The sequence below is a fragment of the Ornithodoros turicata genome, chromosome 4 (assembly GCF_037126465.1).
Source record: "Ornithodoros turicata isolate Travis chromosome 4, ASM3712646v1, whole genome shotgun sequence".
NCBI lineage: Eukaryota > Metazoa > Arthropoda > Arachnida > Ixodida > Argasidae > Ornithodoros > Ornithodoros turicata.
The window spans coordinates 6,518,428-6,534,775 of NC_088204.1; the positions used below are offsets into that span (position 1 = coordinate 6,518,428).

General features: G+C 45.5%; 2 protein-coding genes across 2 annotated transcripts in view; one reads left to right on the forward strand and one right to left on the reverse strand.

Moving 5' to 3' along the window:
- LOC135390871 (uncharacterized) overlaps positions 1 to 16,348 on the forward strand; it is a 510,967-nt gene that overhangs the window by 107,128 nt on the left and 387,491 nt on the right. The gene's annotated exons all lie outside the window — the stretch shown is intronic.
- LOC135390869 (protein O-mannosyl-transferase TMTC1-like) overlaps positions 1 to 16,348 on the reverse strand; it is a 184,012-nt gene that overhangs the window by 41,723 nt on the left and 125,941 nt on the right. Inside the window, exons 6-8 of the mRNA XM_064620818.1 lie at positions 8,283 to 8,386; positions 5,604 to 5,793; positions 426 to 568 (exon numbers count right to left, since the gene is read on the reverse strand). Coding sequence (XP_064476888.1) covers positions 426 to 568; positions 5,604 to 5,793; positions 8,283 to 8,386 — 437 coding nt within the window. The remainder of the gene's footprint in view (positions 1 to 425; positions 569 to 5,603; positions 5,794 to 8,282; positions 8,387 to 16,348) is intronic.

Genomic DNA, 16,348 nt, shown 5'->3' on the forward strand with positions numbered 1-16,348 from the left:
GAGTTTTTGAAAGTCGTTCCGCACAAGAACCTTCGGGGAAGAGGACGTCCGTCAGTATGTCAGGCCTGGCGTGGGGAAGATGAGTTTCCCGCATAGGATGGTATGCACGGCACTCTGTCAGGATATGCGCGATAGTCTCCGGATGATTACACTGTCCGCAACTTCGCCGCATAGCGTGATCCTAGCCAACAATAACCTCGACTGACATCGTTCTCTCCCTTGATTTGTTGAAAACGGGAAGCGTATAGGCCTTTTTGTGGCACTTATGCAGACACGTTAATTGTCGCAAAGAGGCACGCACACGAGCTTTTCACACACAAATATAACGACACCACTCTTTTGCAATGATTGGCCTTCAGCGTGCTCTGTAGTGAAGCTTTGTTTTGAGAGTTGGTTATTATCTTCTTAAATTCCGTGACTGATACCTTGGAATGTAGAGGACGCGTTCGGCTACGACGAATCCCACAACGACTAGGAGGTTCGATGCTGGCAGGAACGGTAACACGGTTAACAGCAGCGCCACCAGTGTCTGCCGACTGCTGCTGACTTCGCTGCCGTCTGAAGAATCCTGCGTTAACAGTTCATACAATGTTACACTCATCGCGTACCTATGATCGTATGGTTAAAAAGAAGACAATATACGTCCTTCTAGTTACGGTCAAAGATTTCAGGTACTGAAAGCATCATTATGGAAACAACAACAATAAATGATGACGATGAGATGGGGTGTTTCACCGCGGTGGTGCGGTACCCTACCCCATTGCACGTGGAACATTATGTGAAGATGATCAAGGAAGGATGAAAACACAAGAAAGGACTAAAGGCATCTGAAGCAATCCAGTGGACGAGAGGAAGTCCATGAACAGGTGAAGAACCCGGCGATGCAGCACAGGATCTTCATAAGGGCCAATGACTGCAGCTAAATTGAGCGGCCTCTTGCTGATACGGGCAGGCTCATCACACAGTATCCGCCCTTGCGGGCAGTAGAGTGCACATTCCATAAGAATGTGCTGGGTGTTCGCCACGACACCGCAGGTGGAACAGAGGCTTGTGTCACAGCATTTGATCATGCACTTGAATTGTGGGGCGAAAGCCACATTGAGGCGGAGTTTACGCAGAAGGAAGGTAAAATGGCGTAATGGACGGGCAGGGAAAGAAAACGACAACTTTGGATCTACCGAATACATGAGAGATTGAGCCGTGATGTCCCGGCGTCATTGCTGCAGAGCCAAGGTTTGAAACCACGCAGTTAGTAGGGTCCTTCTGTCACCTCTCGACCGTTATGGAAACGAGGTGAATGTACATAGGCAGTACAGATAATATAAACAACCTAATATAGAAATGGCTGAGTTAGGACTTCGAAACTTGAATTTAGGAATTTCTAGGGGACATTGGTCTTCACTGACGTTATCTGTCCACAAGGGCTTCATGTCATACCAGTATCTCTGACCCATCACATAATCATTTTATATCTCATACTAAGTAGTGAACCAACCACAGATTAAGAGGCAGATTTCCTCACTGAACATCAGTACATGTATTTATTTTTCCGGTTTCTGAGTTAGGACCAAACCCGTGCGATGAAGCCATTTTCTAACAGATAGAGCTAAATGTCGCTTTATTATAATATTTTCCCCTTTCTCCGCATTCGAGCGTTATGTTCCTAAACCGGCGTACTGGTGACTGTTCGAAGAAGCGAAAATCTTCGCTTATCACGAACCTCCTAAATATTTACGCCCACGAGGAAAAACATCACTAAACATTCATAAAATCCTGCGCGTGTATAGCACTATGCAGTAACAATCATCGCATCAATCTACGCCATTAATAACAGAGGTACCTTTCTCTTCGGAGCCATATTTCCCGGAAAAGTCATCTTGATGCTTTACGGCCATACTACAACCTCGCTACGCCTACATGCCCGTGCGGCGCCCCCTAGGTGAAAAAAAAAAGTAGTACTCATATAGGGGGCGCTCGTAACGAGTGTCCCTAGACTGCCGCTGTGGGAGACCGCCCGATTTGGGAACCAATCGAGTCGAGATTTACTGCGGCTGGCAACGAGCGAGCGAGCTTTTATTTATGGAGCCGGACGATGGGTTAACTGTAGCGGGCATCGTAAAAAAAAAAAAAGAAAAAAAGTAAAGAAAAACGCTTCCTCTTCCATGCCACGTCTTCTGTCTGCGAGGAAAGACAAGTCCACGCAGTTTCGTTCTGTGGATTTGTGTTGCACGAAATCGCGAATGGACGGAACAGGACGGGAACATGGCAGTATATGCTGTAGTTAGACTTGGCTCTTTCGGGGCCAGACGGAATACAGAGTTTGTGGACGAACAAATAGCGCAAATGTTTGTTGCTACTTAGTGAAAAGCTCTGTCAAAGAACCTTTCCTGTTAAAGAGTTTGCGGCTGTCCTGTACCTGGTTTACTCTGGGTACTCTGAGTGACTCCTGAAGACTGCCCTTTCACTCGTACCGAATACCCTCTCCGTCCTGCTGTCCTCTCCCCACCTCTCAAAAGGTGTACACACTACTCACAGCCACTGGTGCGTCGTGGTGATAATAAGGGATTAAAGGAAAAGGGGCACACGTGGGGGAGTAAGGCCGTATGAAGTGATATCCTCTGTGCGTGCGGTACTCTGGGGTACTTGATTGGGGGAGGAGCCGATAGCATTAAACCCGCCTTTAACCCATCCACCCGTGGGCATGTGCGTGAGGTCATGCATGTACTTGAGAATGGTCATGTTCAGCATGGAGGCTTCAGGCACGAAGAGACAATGCACCCAACACAATACGTTCGGGTCTGGCCTTGCCAGTAAAAGCATTTACGAACGTCTAACATTGTTCGGCGCTTGGCAGGGGCGTATGCGACGCACTTTCAGAAATAAACTCAGCTGCACTGCGCAATTATTGGTCGAGTGAAGCTGTCATTTTTGTTGTAGTACATTTGCTATTATGCTGTCGAACGTCGTCTTGACGGCGTAATTCGAAGGCTTCGTAATGGCAAGCTTCCGCTACAAAAAGAAGAATAAAGAGAAAAAAAGTTTCTGCGCTGTCTTTTTTCTCTGATATTGATTCTTCAACGGAAAATGATTGTCTTTTTGATAGGGTTCTTCTGCACACCTTTTTCTTTTCCTTTCTTCCTGCGCTCTTCTCTGCTTTCCTTCAGTTTAGCATCGGTGCCGATCATCGATTGTGTCTTTCCTTGGATGTTATTTCTTCGTTAGATCCACTTTCTGTGTGTGTGTGTGTTGGAAAGAAAAAGGTGGGAGGGGAGAATCTTTCGCTCGTCTAGCAACAACGATCGTTCGAAGGGAAGTTGGTCAGATAAATCAATCCGCTCAAAGAAGTGAGGCCGGATATAAATCCAGTTATAAATAAATAAGACGCATCGCTAGCGCCCTCTTTCACTGGCAACGCGAAAGGCTGGCAGCACCGGCTACGGAGCAAAAAGGGGGCGAGGAAGGACAAAAAGGAGTTACAGAAAATACGGAGCAATGGAAGGAGGCGATCATTGAGTACGGGATATTTAGACGGGACAACCTGGTTTTTTGTTTACTGCAACACGATAGATGTGTGTCTCAGAAGGGTACACAGCCGTGATGTGGTGTGATGTGGTGTGATGCGATGCGATGCGATGTGATGTGATGTGATGTGATGTGATGTGATAGAAAAAGAACAAAAGGGGGGGATTTAAGTCACGACAACGTCAGACTTGCTACCCCAGACCACTTAGTCGCAGTTAGTTGAATCAAATAAAAAAAAATGGGAGAAAACCCAGTAGTTGGAGGCGGGAGACAAAGATCTCGAACTAGTGCGAACACTTGTCACAAACGAGGGACCAAAAAGTGTCACAAAATGTCAATAAGATGCGTTTCTTCAAGGAAACGTACGAGCGCTTTCAATGCAGCCGCTTGATGATTGAATGGCTGTGGACCCAGGAGTTTTACAAGGCCAAATGGCCGGGCGTCCAGGCGAGCCAGACTTGCTTCTAGTGTCCTGCGATGCAGTTCAAAGTATGGTTTGGTTTGGTTTGCCGTCTTGAAAAGTCTTCTTACGTTAACCGTTCACTTTAGTTCGGCCCAGTTCAGTTGTATAGGCTACTGTCCGGCGAAGAAGGGGGGGGCTGGCGAGTCCTCGGCCTCCATTCTATTCGGCCCAGACACAGTACATTTGCACGCATTCAGTCACATCATAATATATTACGTGCTTACGCGCATGACGTTACAAGGTAGCGGCTATTGAGAAGTTGATACAAAGCATGCATTGTGGTCCACAATGCGTCTCATCATATCAGACCACAGCAGAACTTCGTTGCATATGCATTTGAGTAGGTGAACTGTTAAATAATGAGTAAGCTCTTACTATCACACAAGAAATTTTTACTTTCTATGATTCTATGAGCACGTCTGTTTCGGCTCTTGAATACTTTTTCTGCTTTCAAGTTCGCCACTAAAGCTTAATTTTCGTAGCACCAGCTCCCGTGGCATAGTGGTTGGGATGATCGCTTTCCACGCCGAGACTGGGAGGTGACACGGGTTCGAATCCTGTCACCGGCTGTGGTATCAGGTTTTCCCTGGGTTTTCCGAATACTTTCCAGACGAATTCAGTTCCCCCTGAAGTCTGCCCAGGACGCATACTAACTCCCCTGTCCCCCACTCCTTCCTGCTGTCCTCTCTCAATCTGTACACGTCTGTACGTCGCTCATAGCCACAGTTGCTTCGCGGCGCTAACACGTTATTTTTGTAGGCTGTGGACGTCCACGCTAGTCTGCAAAAAGAAAAAAGAAAAAGAAAGAACAAGCAAAAAGAAAAACCTTAAACAAATCGGACATTGCTTTTCCTTCGTTCTTGACAACGCAAGCCTTCGATTTTTACGAGGAAGTGTCAAGTCGCCCAGACTTTTGCGTTTAATTCAATCGCCTGCATCGCGTACCCTGGTATACTGTAAAGATCGAACCTATCTCAGCCATCGGTCGCTGTCGCAGCGACCACGTATCATTGTAAGTGTTTGTTCGTCCCAGTTAATATTTTTTTCTGCACCTCTCTCGTCTAGGCTATCTTCGGAAAGCGCTTGCGTTCCCGAGAGAAAGCCACGACGTGGAAGCCGTCAGAACCCACAAACTCGCACAGCTGTTTCTGGTAGAAATGCATACAGTCACGGCGATACTTTGTCTGGTTCTCTCGCGCCATGATCTCGGCGGTGACAAAAAAATACGCGAGGAGAAAAATAATTCGAAGCTGCCGTCTGCGTTCGAACTGTTTCGCCTTGTTTCGCCTCGGGTTATCTTTATTTGTGGACTTCTCGTCCTGTAATCCAATATATTGCAGGGCGTCTGCTGCTCTAACCGCTGTCAAGTGGGGTAGGGCCCTGTGGCTACCACGGGGAAACATCCCATGTCATCATCACTTCTTCTTCATTTATTGTTGTTGTTGTTGCTGCTGCTCTAAGCGGAGGGATTACTAGTAATGGATCGAAAGTTGTGTTCCCTGATTGTCTAATCGGCTGCGTTTTGTTACGGCAAGAAGCAAGCTATCGTTACTGATCAAAATATGACGAGTATCTTTGCGTAAGAAACCGCGTGAAATGGAGGGAAGTATATACTCACGCATCGTGACGGACAGGCACGCCATAGCAATCCCAGCATTCCCGCTGCTAGGGCTAAGGTCATGACGTTGCGGGGGTCACTCAATGACGTCACCAGCGGTATACTTCCCATCTGCCAGTCGTAGGAAAGCGTACCGGGAAACAGCGTCAACCACGCGTTGAAGGCGCTCAGGTGGGAATAGGTGAGGAACCTGCGAAGTGATACACATCAATCAATCAATCAATCGATACGGGAGGAATGAACGCTTCGTCGTTTTCGCGGGGTAACTAGGTGAGAGAGATTGAAAAATGCGTGTCCGGTTTGCTGTATTACAACCTATCCTGCAGTGACAAGGCGTAGTGACGTTCAAGAGCAAGTGGGGTTTGCAGGGACCTTCTCAATTGAGTATCGAAGTACATAGCCTGAAAAGTACACTCTAAGAAAAAGAAAAAGTAAACAGGGGAGTAATTTTATCTTTTACTCCCTCAGATTGCAATATTCTCCCCATTTTAGTCCTCTGACCTTGAAATTTACTGCCTACCAAGCTGCAAATAGTATGTAAACTTCACAGAAACTTGTGTGCATTTCGTCTCGAAAGCGAATAATAGTTGTGGCAATGCATCTAGTTCCCACACTCTAAGAAAAAAGGGTGTGAAAAGGTGGTAATTTCTATAGTTACCACCTATAGGTCAACATAGCGTCTGATAAAGGGAGTAAAAGGGTGGTAAAAGCAATTATCATGCATCCAAATTGCGACAAGAAGGCGTAAGCCCCCTTCGCTCACCGAATCAGAAGCGGTAACCCTATAATTCGTAGCATGTAGAACTTTGCAACCTTTTAGGCACAACATATGCGACAACTATTACCTCTTTAAATGTGTAACTGCTCCATCCTTTTTTTGTAAGAGTGTGCAGTACGGTATAGATTACTCCCATTTTATTTATTTATTTATTCATTTGAAAGATACTGCCGGCCCATGGTTGAGGGCCAGTTTTTCTGTTAGACTGTAGTTTATGTTACAGCGGTATACCCTTTGACACGATAAGGTCAGCCGAACGATTTTTTCCTACTAATGCACACAACAAACGATCGTTACTTATCATTTCTTTATTGCCTCTAGGACATATTTGACATGTCAATAAGCAGCTGCATAATGCGTTCGACGTGGGTATCTTTTTCCTCGCGCAATTTACCATTTTGTGTAACTTTTTTTCACGAACACACGTGCGCATTGAAAGGCAGTGTAACGTGTGACAAACATACCAAGACTCTAACGGCAAAGGAAGGAATAAGATAGAAGGCGCTGTCACGTTCGAAAATGCATTCCCTTTCAAAACTAGGAAGACGTACTTTTTTTCTTCTTTTTTTTTTCACGCTCGTTATCGAGGAAGGAATCCACGCTCTTTGAAAAAGTCTTCCAAATCTGGCAACAGTGGATTCCTAAACAGGTCACGCGTTCCCTTTATAAATGAAATCCATCGGACCGTTTACATTTCCCCTCCTCCCCTCCGACCCAAAGTTGGCGTGTAGTTTAGAAACGCAACAACAGAGACGGTCGACTCTCGAATTTGCGCGATTCACCGTTCGTTTTCCTTCTCCACAGAAAACATCTCCTTTCGGTTTGTATCTGATAAAAGCTTTCCGAAAAGTGGACACTTGAAATGGAAACTCGTAAATGATCCCCCTTGTTGGATAAACCGTCTTCTCTCTCTCTCTCTCTTTTTTTTTCGATGTTTTGTGTACCGCTTTCATCAACGCCGTTGTGTACCAAACAAGCAGGAGCACATTTTGTCAGCCTTCTTAGCTCTTTCGTGCGTGTTATGTAGGTTATTTGAAACGATAGGCAATCTTTGCGACAGCTCGTCTAAAGGTCGAAGGAATCTCCTCTGGGTTTTGTATTGTGAGCATGCTACGCGGAATGCTTAGGCGCTCCGTGAACTCAACAAAGGGAGAAATTTCCCCGCAGGAAAAGTGCACTTAGGCCGTCGCTTCTTCTTCGGCTCTTTTCTGAGGCACCGGCGAAAGAATGCTGGTGTTTCGAAGTAAATAAGTTTCTTTTCTTTTTTTTTTGTCGAAACGGAAAATGGGAGCAAATCACGGCTACAGCAGAAAAAAGAAGAAGATCGCGATGACCCTGCAGTTTTCTCGTTGGTGTTGAACTGGGAACAACAGTGGAAGACTGTCCACAGAGCAGCATATATTGACTAAATTCTGATGAAGGATATATTTTTTGTTTATTCTTTGGAAAGATTTTCCTGCTAGATACACAAGTATATTAAATATATTCTCAACGTTACAGCATTTTCTGTCGCTGATACTTTTCTCTGACGTCATAGAATAGTACTCTGTCGATATTTCTGCCTCTGACTGTGGTAACATACCATGGTACAAAGCTTTATGGCGCAAAATAAAAGGCAATCATGAGTGATTAGTCCTTCGCACATGCGGACAGTCCTTCAACGAGCTCTCTATCGAATGGTGCTAAAAATGTTGCCTGATTCTGAAACACTTGGTTTCAGATAAGTTTAGACCTTCTTGGGTACTGGGTAGTATACGGTGCAGAGGTCTGCCGCTATTTTCGCTTCTCTGGCTCGTTCTCGTCTGAGCATTTTGTGTTTTTATTTTGCGGCCTTCGAAATCGGGAAAAGCTAATGGGATGGCCAGTATACATGTTATGCGAAATTCGGACGATCTACCTACCTTGTGAGAATATGGGGTGAAAACGATGCCGGGTTGTCGACCTCCGAAAAGCGGGGTAGACTGCCGTGTAGGATCCACAGGCGGAAGGTGAGCAGAGCTCCGAGCTGTAAAAGAATCGAGGCTCCTATGATCCCTTGTTGGTGGAAAATGCCTTTTAATCTTATAAAGCTCCAGCTTATACAATTATTATTTCGAGTATAATCATATATTACAACTAACAGCCAAGACAACAACTTTATTTTTGTGGTTGTAACAACGATTGTTGTACTGAATGAATGTAGACTTAAACATCGACCGGCGTAAAGAGGTTACGAGGTCGTCTCGTAAAGCGTGCTTCACGGCAACGTGAGTGTTGTGAAGGAAAGGCCGGCTTTACAGGGAAGACTTGTGTTTGCGTTTTGTGATGAGCCATGTTGTATCCGCAATGACGTACGAAGGGCTCTGTTCGAGGCTGTTTTCTTTGTTTGGAAACATATGCATGGACTGCTTGATGTCGGGTATTTTGGACTGGAGATCACGAGAATAGTAGTACCATCATAAACCCCTCATGTCAGTAGAGTAACACCCGGACTTTTATTTTTTTTCTTCTTTTTCTATCACATTACATCACACCCGGATTTATTAATTTTATTAGTTCGTCGGAGAACGCGGAGCACGCGCGAAATAAATAGTTTTCCTCGATGGCGATGTCCCTTGTAGCTTGATGTTGTACCAAGAATGGGTCTGACTGAGAGCGGACAATGTTTTTTTTTTTTTTTTTTCATTATTTCTTCCTTCGCACACACCTTTTATTTTGTTTTCAATCGCGTTAAATACCCAGCATTCGTGACTCACACGAAAAAAAAAAAAAAAAGAAAGAAAGGAAGGAGAGGCCTTGTTTGACTTCAAGATCATGATCAAGTGGCGATCGCCGAATCCACTTGGCGCTTTCGCTCAAGGATGCGCCAAAATTAACCATAATCTCCATTGCAGTGTGCTGATCTTATCACGCTAGCGCTATCACCATATTATTATATCCCGTACCTTTCCAAAAAAGTGCCTGCACAGGTTTGAAGGGGGTAGATTGAAGCAGCCTTTTTTTTCGTGGGCATCTCTACGAAATGAAGCGCCACACTGAGCACAACGGCGGTCATTGGAACATTGGGAGGTCAGTGTAACGTTTCCAGCTTTTCCCAGTAAATAGGTCGTCGCCTCCATTCATTAATGCGACAGTAACCTAAACAAATCAGCTTCTCAAGTATTTGATCTCTTCACCCTCCTATTATGCCGATCGGTTTCATTTCGGCCGTCTGACGTCTCACGCTGTGTTCGAGCGATTCGTTACAGTGAAATCGGGCGCCGACGGAGTCTACCAATAGGAACGTAATATGCGTAGTTGACGAAACCTATAGTTCGCAGTAGGTGGAACCGACGCGAGGCAGATATCAAATTTCGCTGATCTCTAGAAAGGAATTGCCCCGGAATATGGAGCCAGGGGTAAATGTATTCGTCGACTGTTCCATCCATCTTGTGGATACCGCTTCGGACGTTTATTTTGTAACGTTTTGAAACACGGCATTCTACGCATAATGCATCTTTTTCTCCCGCATGCGTTGCTTGCCGCGTATAAGCAGAATAGCCTTTTTTGTCTCGGCAATATTTTGTTTTTCTTCCGACGTACTTTTTTTTTTCTTACGCCGCACAGCCGTGTGTCACGTCTCACAGCTGCGGTGGTGGATTTGGGGTCGCCGAGGTTACGTTTTGTTATCCTGCGGCGGCAGTTGACATGGAGCCACGAATGAAATCGAGGCACGCGCGCTCTGACTTTGGTGGCGGTTCTTGGCTGGGATACTTTTGCTTCCAGGTCCCATTGCTGTTTTCTTTTTCACCGTGTGAGTTTCTGCGCTTGGCAGCTCTAGCAGCTCGAGCCATAAAAGGCGAGGAAGTGTCGGCCATTTCAGTTGAATCCGAGTTCAGATTGGGAACGATGCTCCGTGGGGATTCAAACGAGTGCCTGGGCGGACAGCGCGAAATGCTTTGAACTTGTTATCAGGGTTGAACTGCTGACATCACTAACTCACGGGCCAAGGCTTATAAGCTTTCAGGCATACCTTACCTTAGCATGCAAGTTACCTTCGAAGCGATGAATTATGCAAAAAAAAAAAAAAAATGACGCAGAGGAAATATTCGATAGTCGATAATATCCAATAAAAGTTCTTTTCTTTTGTGCCGTTGTTCTTCGCTTGTTCAATTCTACACGGTTTCGGATAGCTGTGAAAGTTGGGTCTAGATTTTCCGGTATTTTTGTAATCATGTGACATGGATGCATGCGAAATTTTCTAGCATTTCCATAATGATGTGACATTAAAAAAAAAGCGAACTTTCTTATGCCTAGAAGTTGGTTAAGAATGCGAATATCAAGACTTTATCCTCAAGTTATAGTTTAGTGACTGCGATATAGCCACCTTATAGTAATTGCCGGTATTAATTTGGATCAGATTTACACATAAGGTCAGCCTGCCTCTATACTAGGTTCATTCTTTTCGCTTGCACCTCCTGCACCAGATCTGAACTGGGTTATTTGCGTGCTGCACTTTCCTGTTGAAAAGAAAGGCATTACTAATAAAGTTACTTTCAGCTGGAAAGTGCAGCTCCCGAAAACCCGTCTTGCGTGAAGTCCAAGGTAGTGCAGTCCAGTGCAAGTGAAAAGAATGCGCTTACTATTGGTGACATATTGCACGTGCCGCGGGGTAGGACTGCGTACAATTTCGACAGCCTGGGATTCTTTAAAGGGGTTGAGACACTCCCAAAGATGTGGTTCATTACATCATGGATGGATTGTATTGCACGCCAGAATACAGAGGAAAAAGAATTATTCTTCTACGTGTCGTACTTCGCGAGGTACAAGCCCTCGAACGCACTCCCGTGCAAAGCGCAGACGTCACAGACCTCAGGGTTGCGTCCGTTCCCATTGGTAGCTGTAAGCACGTGACCTCTGCTTCGCAGCCTCAATGGCGGCGGTGAGGTCTGTGACGTCACAGCCGCATGAGTTTCGGTATCCGCAGTGCCCATTTTCTCCGCTTCTATCACCTTCTTCGCTGTGAAACTTTCAATGCAGGTTCACATCGATGCAAAGCACCGTTTTTATGTTTATCGGGGACAACCTGGGATGACCTTTCGCGACCCCCCTTTTTTCTTCTTCTTCTTTTTCTCTTTTTCTTTTCCTTTCCTTTTCTTTTCTTTCTTTTTTTTGAATAGCAAGCCGACCTGCGTCTGGCTGACCTTTCCTTTTTTTTTTTGCTTAATAAACATACACCCCTCTTCCCCTTTTAACGTGGCCGGAAATGGCACTTTTTCATTATTCGAAACGACTTTTTTTTTTGTCGCGTTTGACCTCTTCCCTTCATGTTTACTAGCAACAGCATTGTGATGTACACGCATTGTTGGTCCTTGAATACCATTTCACTGAAACTTCTCGAAGACGGCCTATTACGTATAGGCTAGACGTGATCTATGCAAAGTAGGAAAAAAAGAAAGAAAGAAAAAACATCATTCCTCTCTATCCTCCGTATTTCCCAGAGGAATCGGGTTCTCCTGTTTGCTTCTCCGTTGCATCTCTTACGAAATCCGGCGCGCTTCGGAAACGGTCTCACCGGAAATACAAAATGGGATTTTCCGTCTATTGAAAGTTTCCAAAGGAGCCCCAGTCGACGGTTTACTTGCGGCCCTCCGGGTTTTTCGCTCTCTGAAATGTAGATAGCGTATCTGTTGCCAGCCACACATGCGGAACAAATACAAACAGAAACGTATCCCGCGCAACTGGAACGCTCCGGGAGATATACTCGCGGAAATAAAACTGTCTTCCAGAGCAAAAATCCCCCACCCCCCCAGGTCGCTGCTTGTGTGACCAGCGGATGTTTTCCAACGCGAGGGGTTTACCGTCCACATATTGTGCCGGGAGAGTGTAATAGAGAGAGGTGAACATGCTAGGTGGCTCGATTGCTTCGGGGAATAACTTCTGTGGAAGTTGGAACACGGCTTTGCCAGCTTTCGACGTCAGGTATAATCCCGATTCTATGTAGCGCAACTTTTGCTCGTTTTCTGATGCCTGACCGGGGTAAAAAAAAAAAAAGAAAGAAAAGAAGGAAGAAAGAATCGTTTGAGAGCAGTATCTGGCAGGTTGTTTCCGGCTTACTCTTCCGTGTAATCGCGTCCGGTGGCGTTTTAATTGGAGAAGGGAGTGTGTGGGCACTTATTTATTTGATACCCCAAAGGCCCAAAAAAGGGAGGGCATTAATGCGTCCGAGTAGACTGCAAGGACTGCGGTGTCTAATGTTCTTATTCGTTTATTGGTCCTGGTGTTTTGTTTTAGGGCGTTCTCTCCTTGATTTATAGATTGGATTCGGCGGTTGGTGGTCGCGTGTTATTGCCGAGCGCTCTGCCTTCTGGTATGGGGAATCGTTCATCCTGGGCCGAGTTCACAGGGGTCTTCGCCGACGTTTTCCTCACAGCGTGTGGGGGAAAACACACGGCTAACACAGCCAGTGGCTGGACTCGAACCCGGTTCGCGTGCGGCAGACGTCTCTCTCTCTCTCTCTCGATGTGCACGTGCGCCCGTGCGCCCAATTAAAGTGAAAACTTCCTTCGCTTCCTATATTAACGTGGTGCTCGGTTACATAGAGATCGCGTTAATATGGTGGAATTTTATTATTACCGAAGGATAATGAGAAAGACAGAAACCAAGTTAATTGCCCGGGTTACGCGTCGTTCAGCTTTTTATCCGGTGGATTTTAAGGGAAATGAATATCCCGGTGTCCGTCCCTCAAGCGCGCCGTTTTTGTTTCCGTTTAGGAAGTGTCCGGAAATGAGACAGGACTCACTTTCACTACCGGGACACATAATGAGCAAGCATCGTGTGTGCTTTACTTCCTGGTAGCGTATCATATTCCATGTTCGTGTCCTCTCGGAAGAAATGGGCTGGCTACAGTACTTGGATTTCGCAATTCCGTTAGGTCGTTCGTTAGGGCCTTTCTTAAATTCATCATTACCATGCCTGCAAAGTATGCGTTGAAGTGTGTTCTCGTGTTTTTATAGGAAAATTTATTGAAGACACAAGGAACTTATCAAGCAACAATCAACTAAGAAACTCAACAGTTATATACTACACTGTACACGGGTAACACAGTCACCACGGATTCTCTATATAAACACATAGACACACACTCAAGAAAGATAGGCGCATAAAACCCAGCTATCTATACATTATCTGCAACTAGCATACGCAATTTACATATATTTACAGTCACGGTCATATATTTACGGTAAAAATAGAACGTCAGTATGGACGATGGTGTTGCAAAATTAGATCAGATAGAGAAAAGAAAACGTGTTAGGCCTGACACTGTGAAGACCGTCTTCCTATATGTTCGTAGTCTGGAGATGATGGAACATGAACGGCGATTATTAAAACCTCGAAGTAACCCAAACCGACAAACTCAGAATAAAAAGAGTCCAAGTGAAGAGACCGATACCTTAAGAAAATAATAATAATAATAAACACAGCCAAAAGACAAACCAAAACTCATTGTGGGAGCAATTAGGTGGTGTAGAGGGTCGGGGATCAATATGTATGTTTGAGGTCAACAATGTCTCACGAAGGGAATACGAGAGAATAATTCTATAATAAGACAATAAGACAAACACAAAAGTTCGACGATCAAAGAAGTTCGTTCGTTTAATATTTGGCCACTGCGTCGCCCGACAGCCTATCCACTCTAGCGGCTGATTGAGTGATTGTACACTTAAGAAAAACAAGAAGAAGAAGAAGAAGAAGAAAAAGGGAGTAAATCGTAAAAAGAATTGAGCGTTAGCTTCACGTTTTAGCAACTCCTGATCTCGGTTCAGAGTTAATCAGTGTTGGTGAAATCGTGTCTATGTCTTTCACTCCTCACTCCTTTCACTCCTTTCTTTCACTCCTCACTGGACCCTGAAATTTACTTTCGAGCGCTGCAAATACTGTACTGAAAGAACTGGCACAACTATACAGGTTTCGTCAGTGCATCTCACCACGATGCGACCGTGATCTAACCTTGAAAAGGACTAAAAGTACTCTCTCTCTCTCTCTCTCTCTCTCTCTCTCTCTCTCTTATTTTTTGTACCGGTGTCCGGGGCAACCCCACTCTGCATCATTGTCAAAAATCCGTTCTCGCGTTGTATTACTTACACCCTACACGCAGGCTTGTTCGTAAGTTGAACTGTGGGGCTCCGCAAAGGCACGATCGCGCCCTTAAGCGTAATATATATTCCCCGAGAAAAGCACAACAAACAGAGCAGGAGAAAAAGGAGGGGCGGAGGGACGTGCTTTGCATTGCCACTAGAGGGGAGCGGCATTTAGATGCTAATTCGCTAATGGCCCTATTAATTAGCAACGCCTAACTTAGCCCATACAGAATGCGGTAGACTATCTACGATGTAATTTGCTCTGACGCAGTTGACAGAGGTCACTCTGTCAACTTCACTCTTTATATATATATATATATATATATATAGGACGTGTATGCGTACGCAAGCCTTTGAAATTTGTTGTCCTACGCGTGTCGCTACAGTGTTTCTGTGAAGATGTTTGCGGATTACGTATTCTGCGTAATGTAACGTCTGTAACGAATCACGCGCGTGTGATAACGTATTTTTGTTTGTCGAAGCTTTCATCTTGGACGAGCGAAAAGCTTTGTGATGGTGATGTGATGTGATGGCGAAGTCCAAGTGGCTATCCCAGTACGCTTACACACAGAAGATACAAACAGATTATGAGCAAACAAAGAGATGATGATGTAGTTCAACATGTAGTTCAAAAGTGTCGAAAACCTTTGTATTTGACTTCAGTTCATCAATACGCTTATAGCAGAAGTGCATTAGCGCTCGGCTTGGTAGCTTGACTGGACCCATGTTTTTCCTTCTACTCTCTCCGTTGTCCTGGACGGCTCAGTCGAAGTATGTGGAACTATGTGGAATACGTGTTAGCTTAACGAAAACGTAGGTGTAATCATAGAAATCATAACATTGGGCTTCAACGCACGGAACGATGGGCTTTCGTGTACAAAGCGACAATAACCCTTCTCCGCGTCTGCAGAAGGCAAGAATATATCGTATCTATATAACGACGTGCGTTTCATACAGTATCTGGTTTCCCTTATGTGCTTGGGAATTATTGCGGACGAATTCTGACACCGAAAACCCTCCCCCCGAATGACAATGAGTGGCAGTCCAACGATGTTGAACCCAAGGAGCATATGTGTAAGTGTCTGAATGCTCTAAAAAAGAAAGAAAAAGGAAGCTGATTGCTGATGAACTGAAAAATTGATTGAAAGCAAAATATAGACGACCGCGTCGCGACCCCCCCCCCCCCCGGTTTCCCTCGTCGCGATGCCGGGCTCTTCAGATCTCAGCGCATGCGCGTTAGCCAAAACGAAACACTGACATTTCATTAGAGGCTACATTCGGAGCGAGTTCTCCGGGCCAAAAACTTTTGCACAACGGCATGCTGCACAACTTCATGATTGCACAACTGCATGTTTCTCTCACCGACAACACATGCGAAGCGATTTTCTTAGATTGTTGGCGTCCGCTCTAATTCGAGAAGACGCCACTGCGCGGTGCCCCGTGAAGGCGGGGGCGTCCGTGTTTGCCGCGATAGACGCAGACGCTGTGGCCTTTAGTGGGAGCGAGCGGACCTCGCGTCCACGACATAGATTTTCGCCCTCGTGCACACGTGACAGCAGCCGTGAATGCGAGGCTGTGTGACGCATCTAAAACGTCGCGTAACCCCGCATGCAAGCGCGTTTATGAGAAACCTCCGGGTCTGCTGCCACGGGATTCCTGGTAACGTGGGATAGTGGGCACGGCGTGACATTTTATTTACTTATTTATTTATTTGTGGGCCGTTTCACCACCCCCTTCGGAACAACACCACTTAGATAGAGAAAGCCTGCGCATTACCTCCTCTCCCTCTTACAATTCGTCCGCTACTGCGATTCACCGTTCTGCGAATTCAAGAACCCGCAAACGATTGCAGCTCACCTGGAACCTGC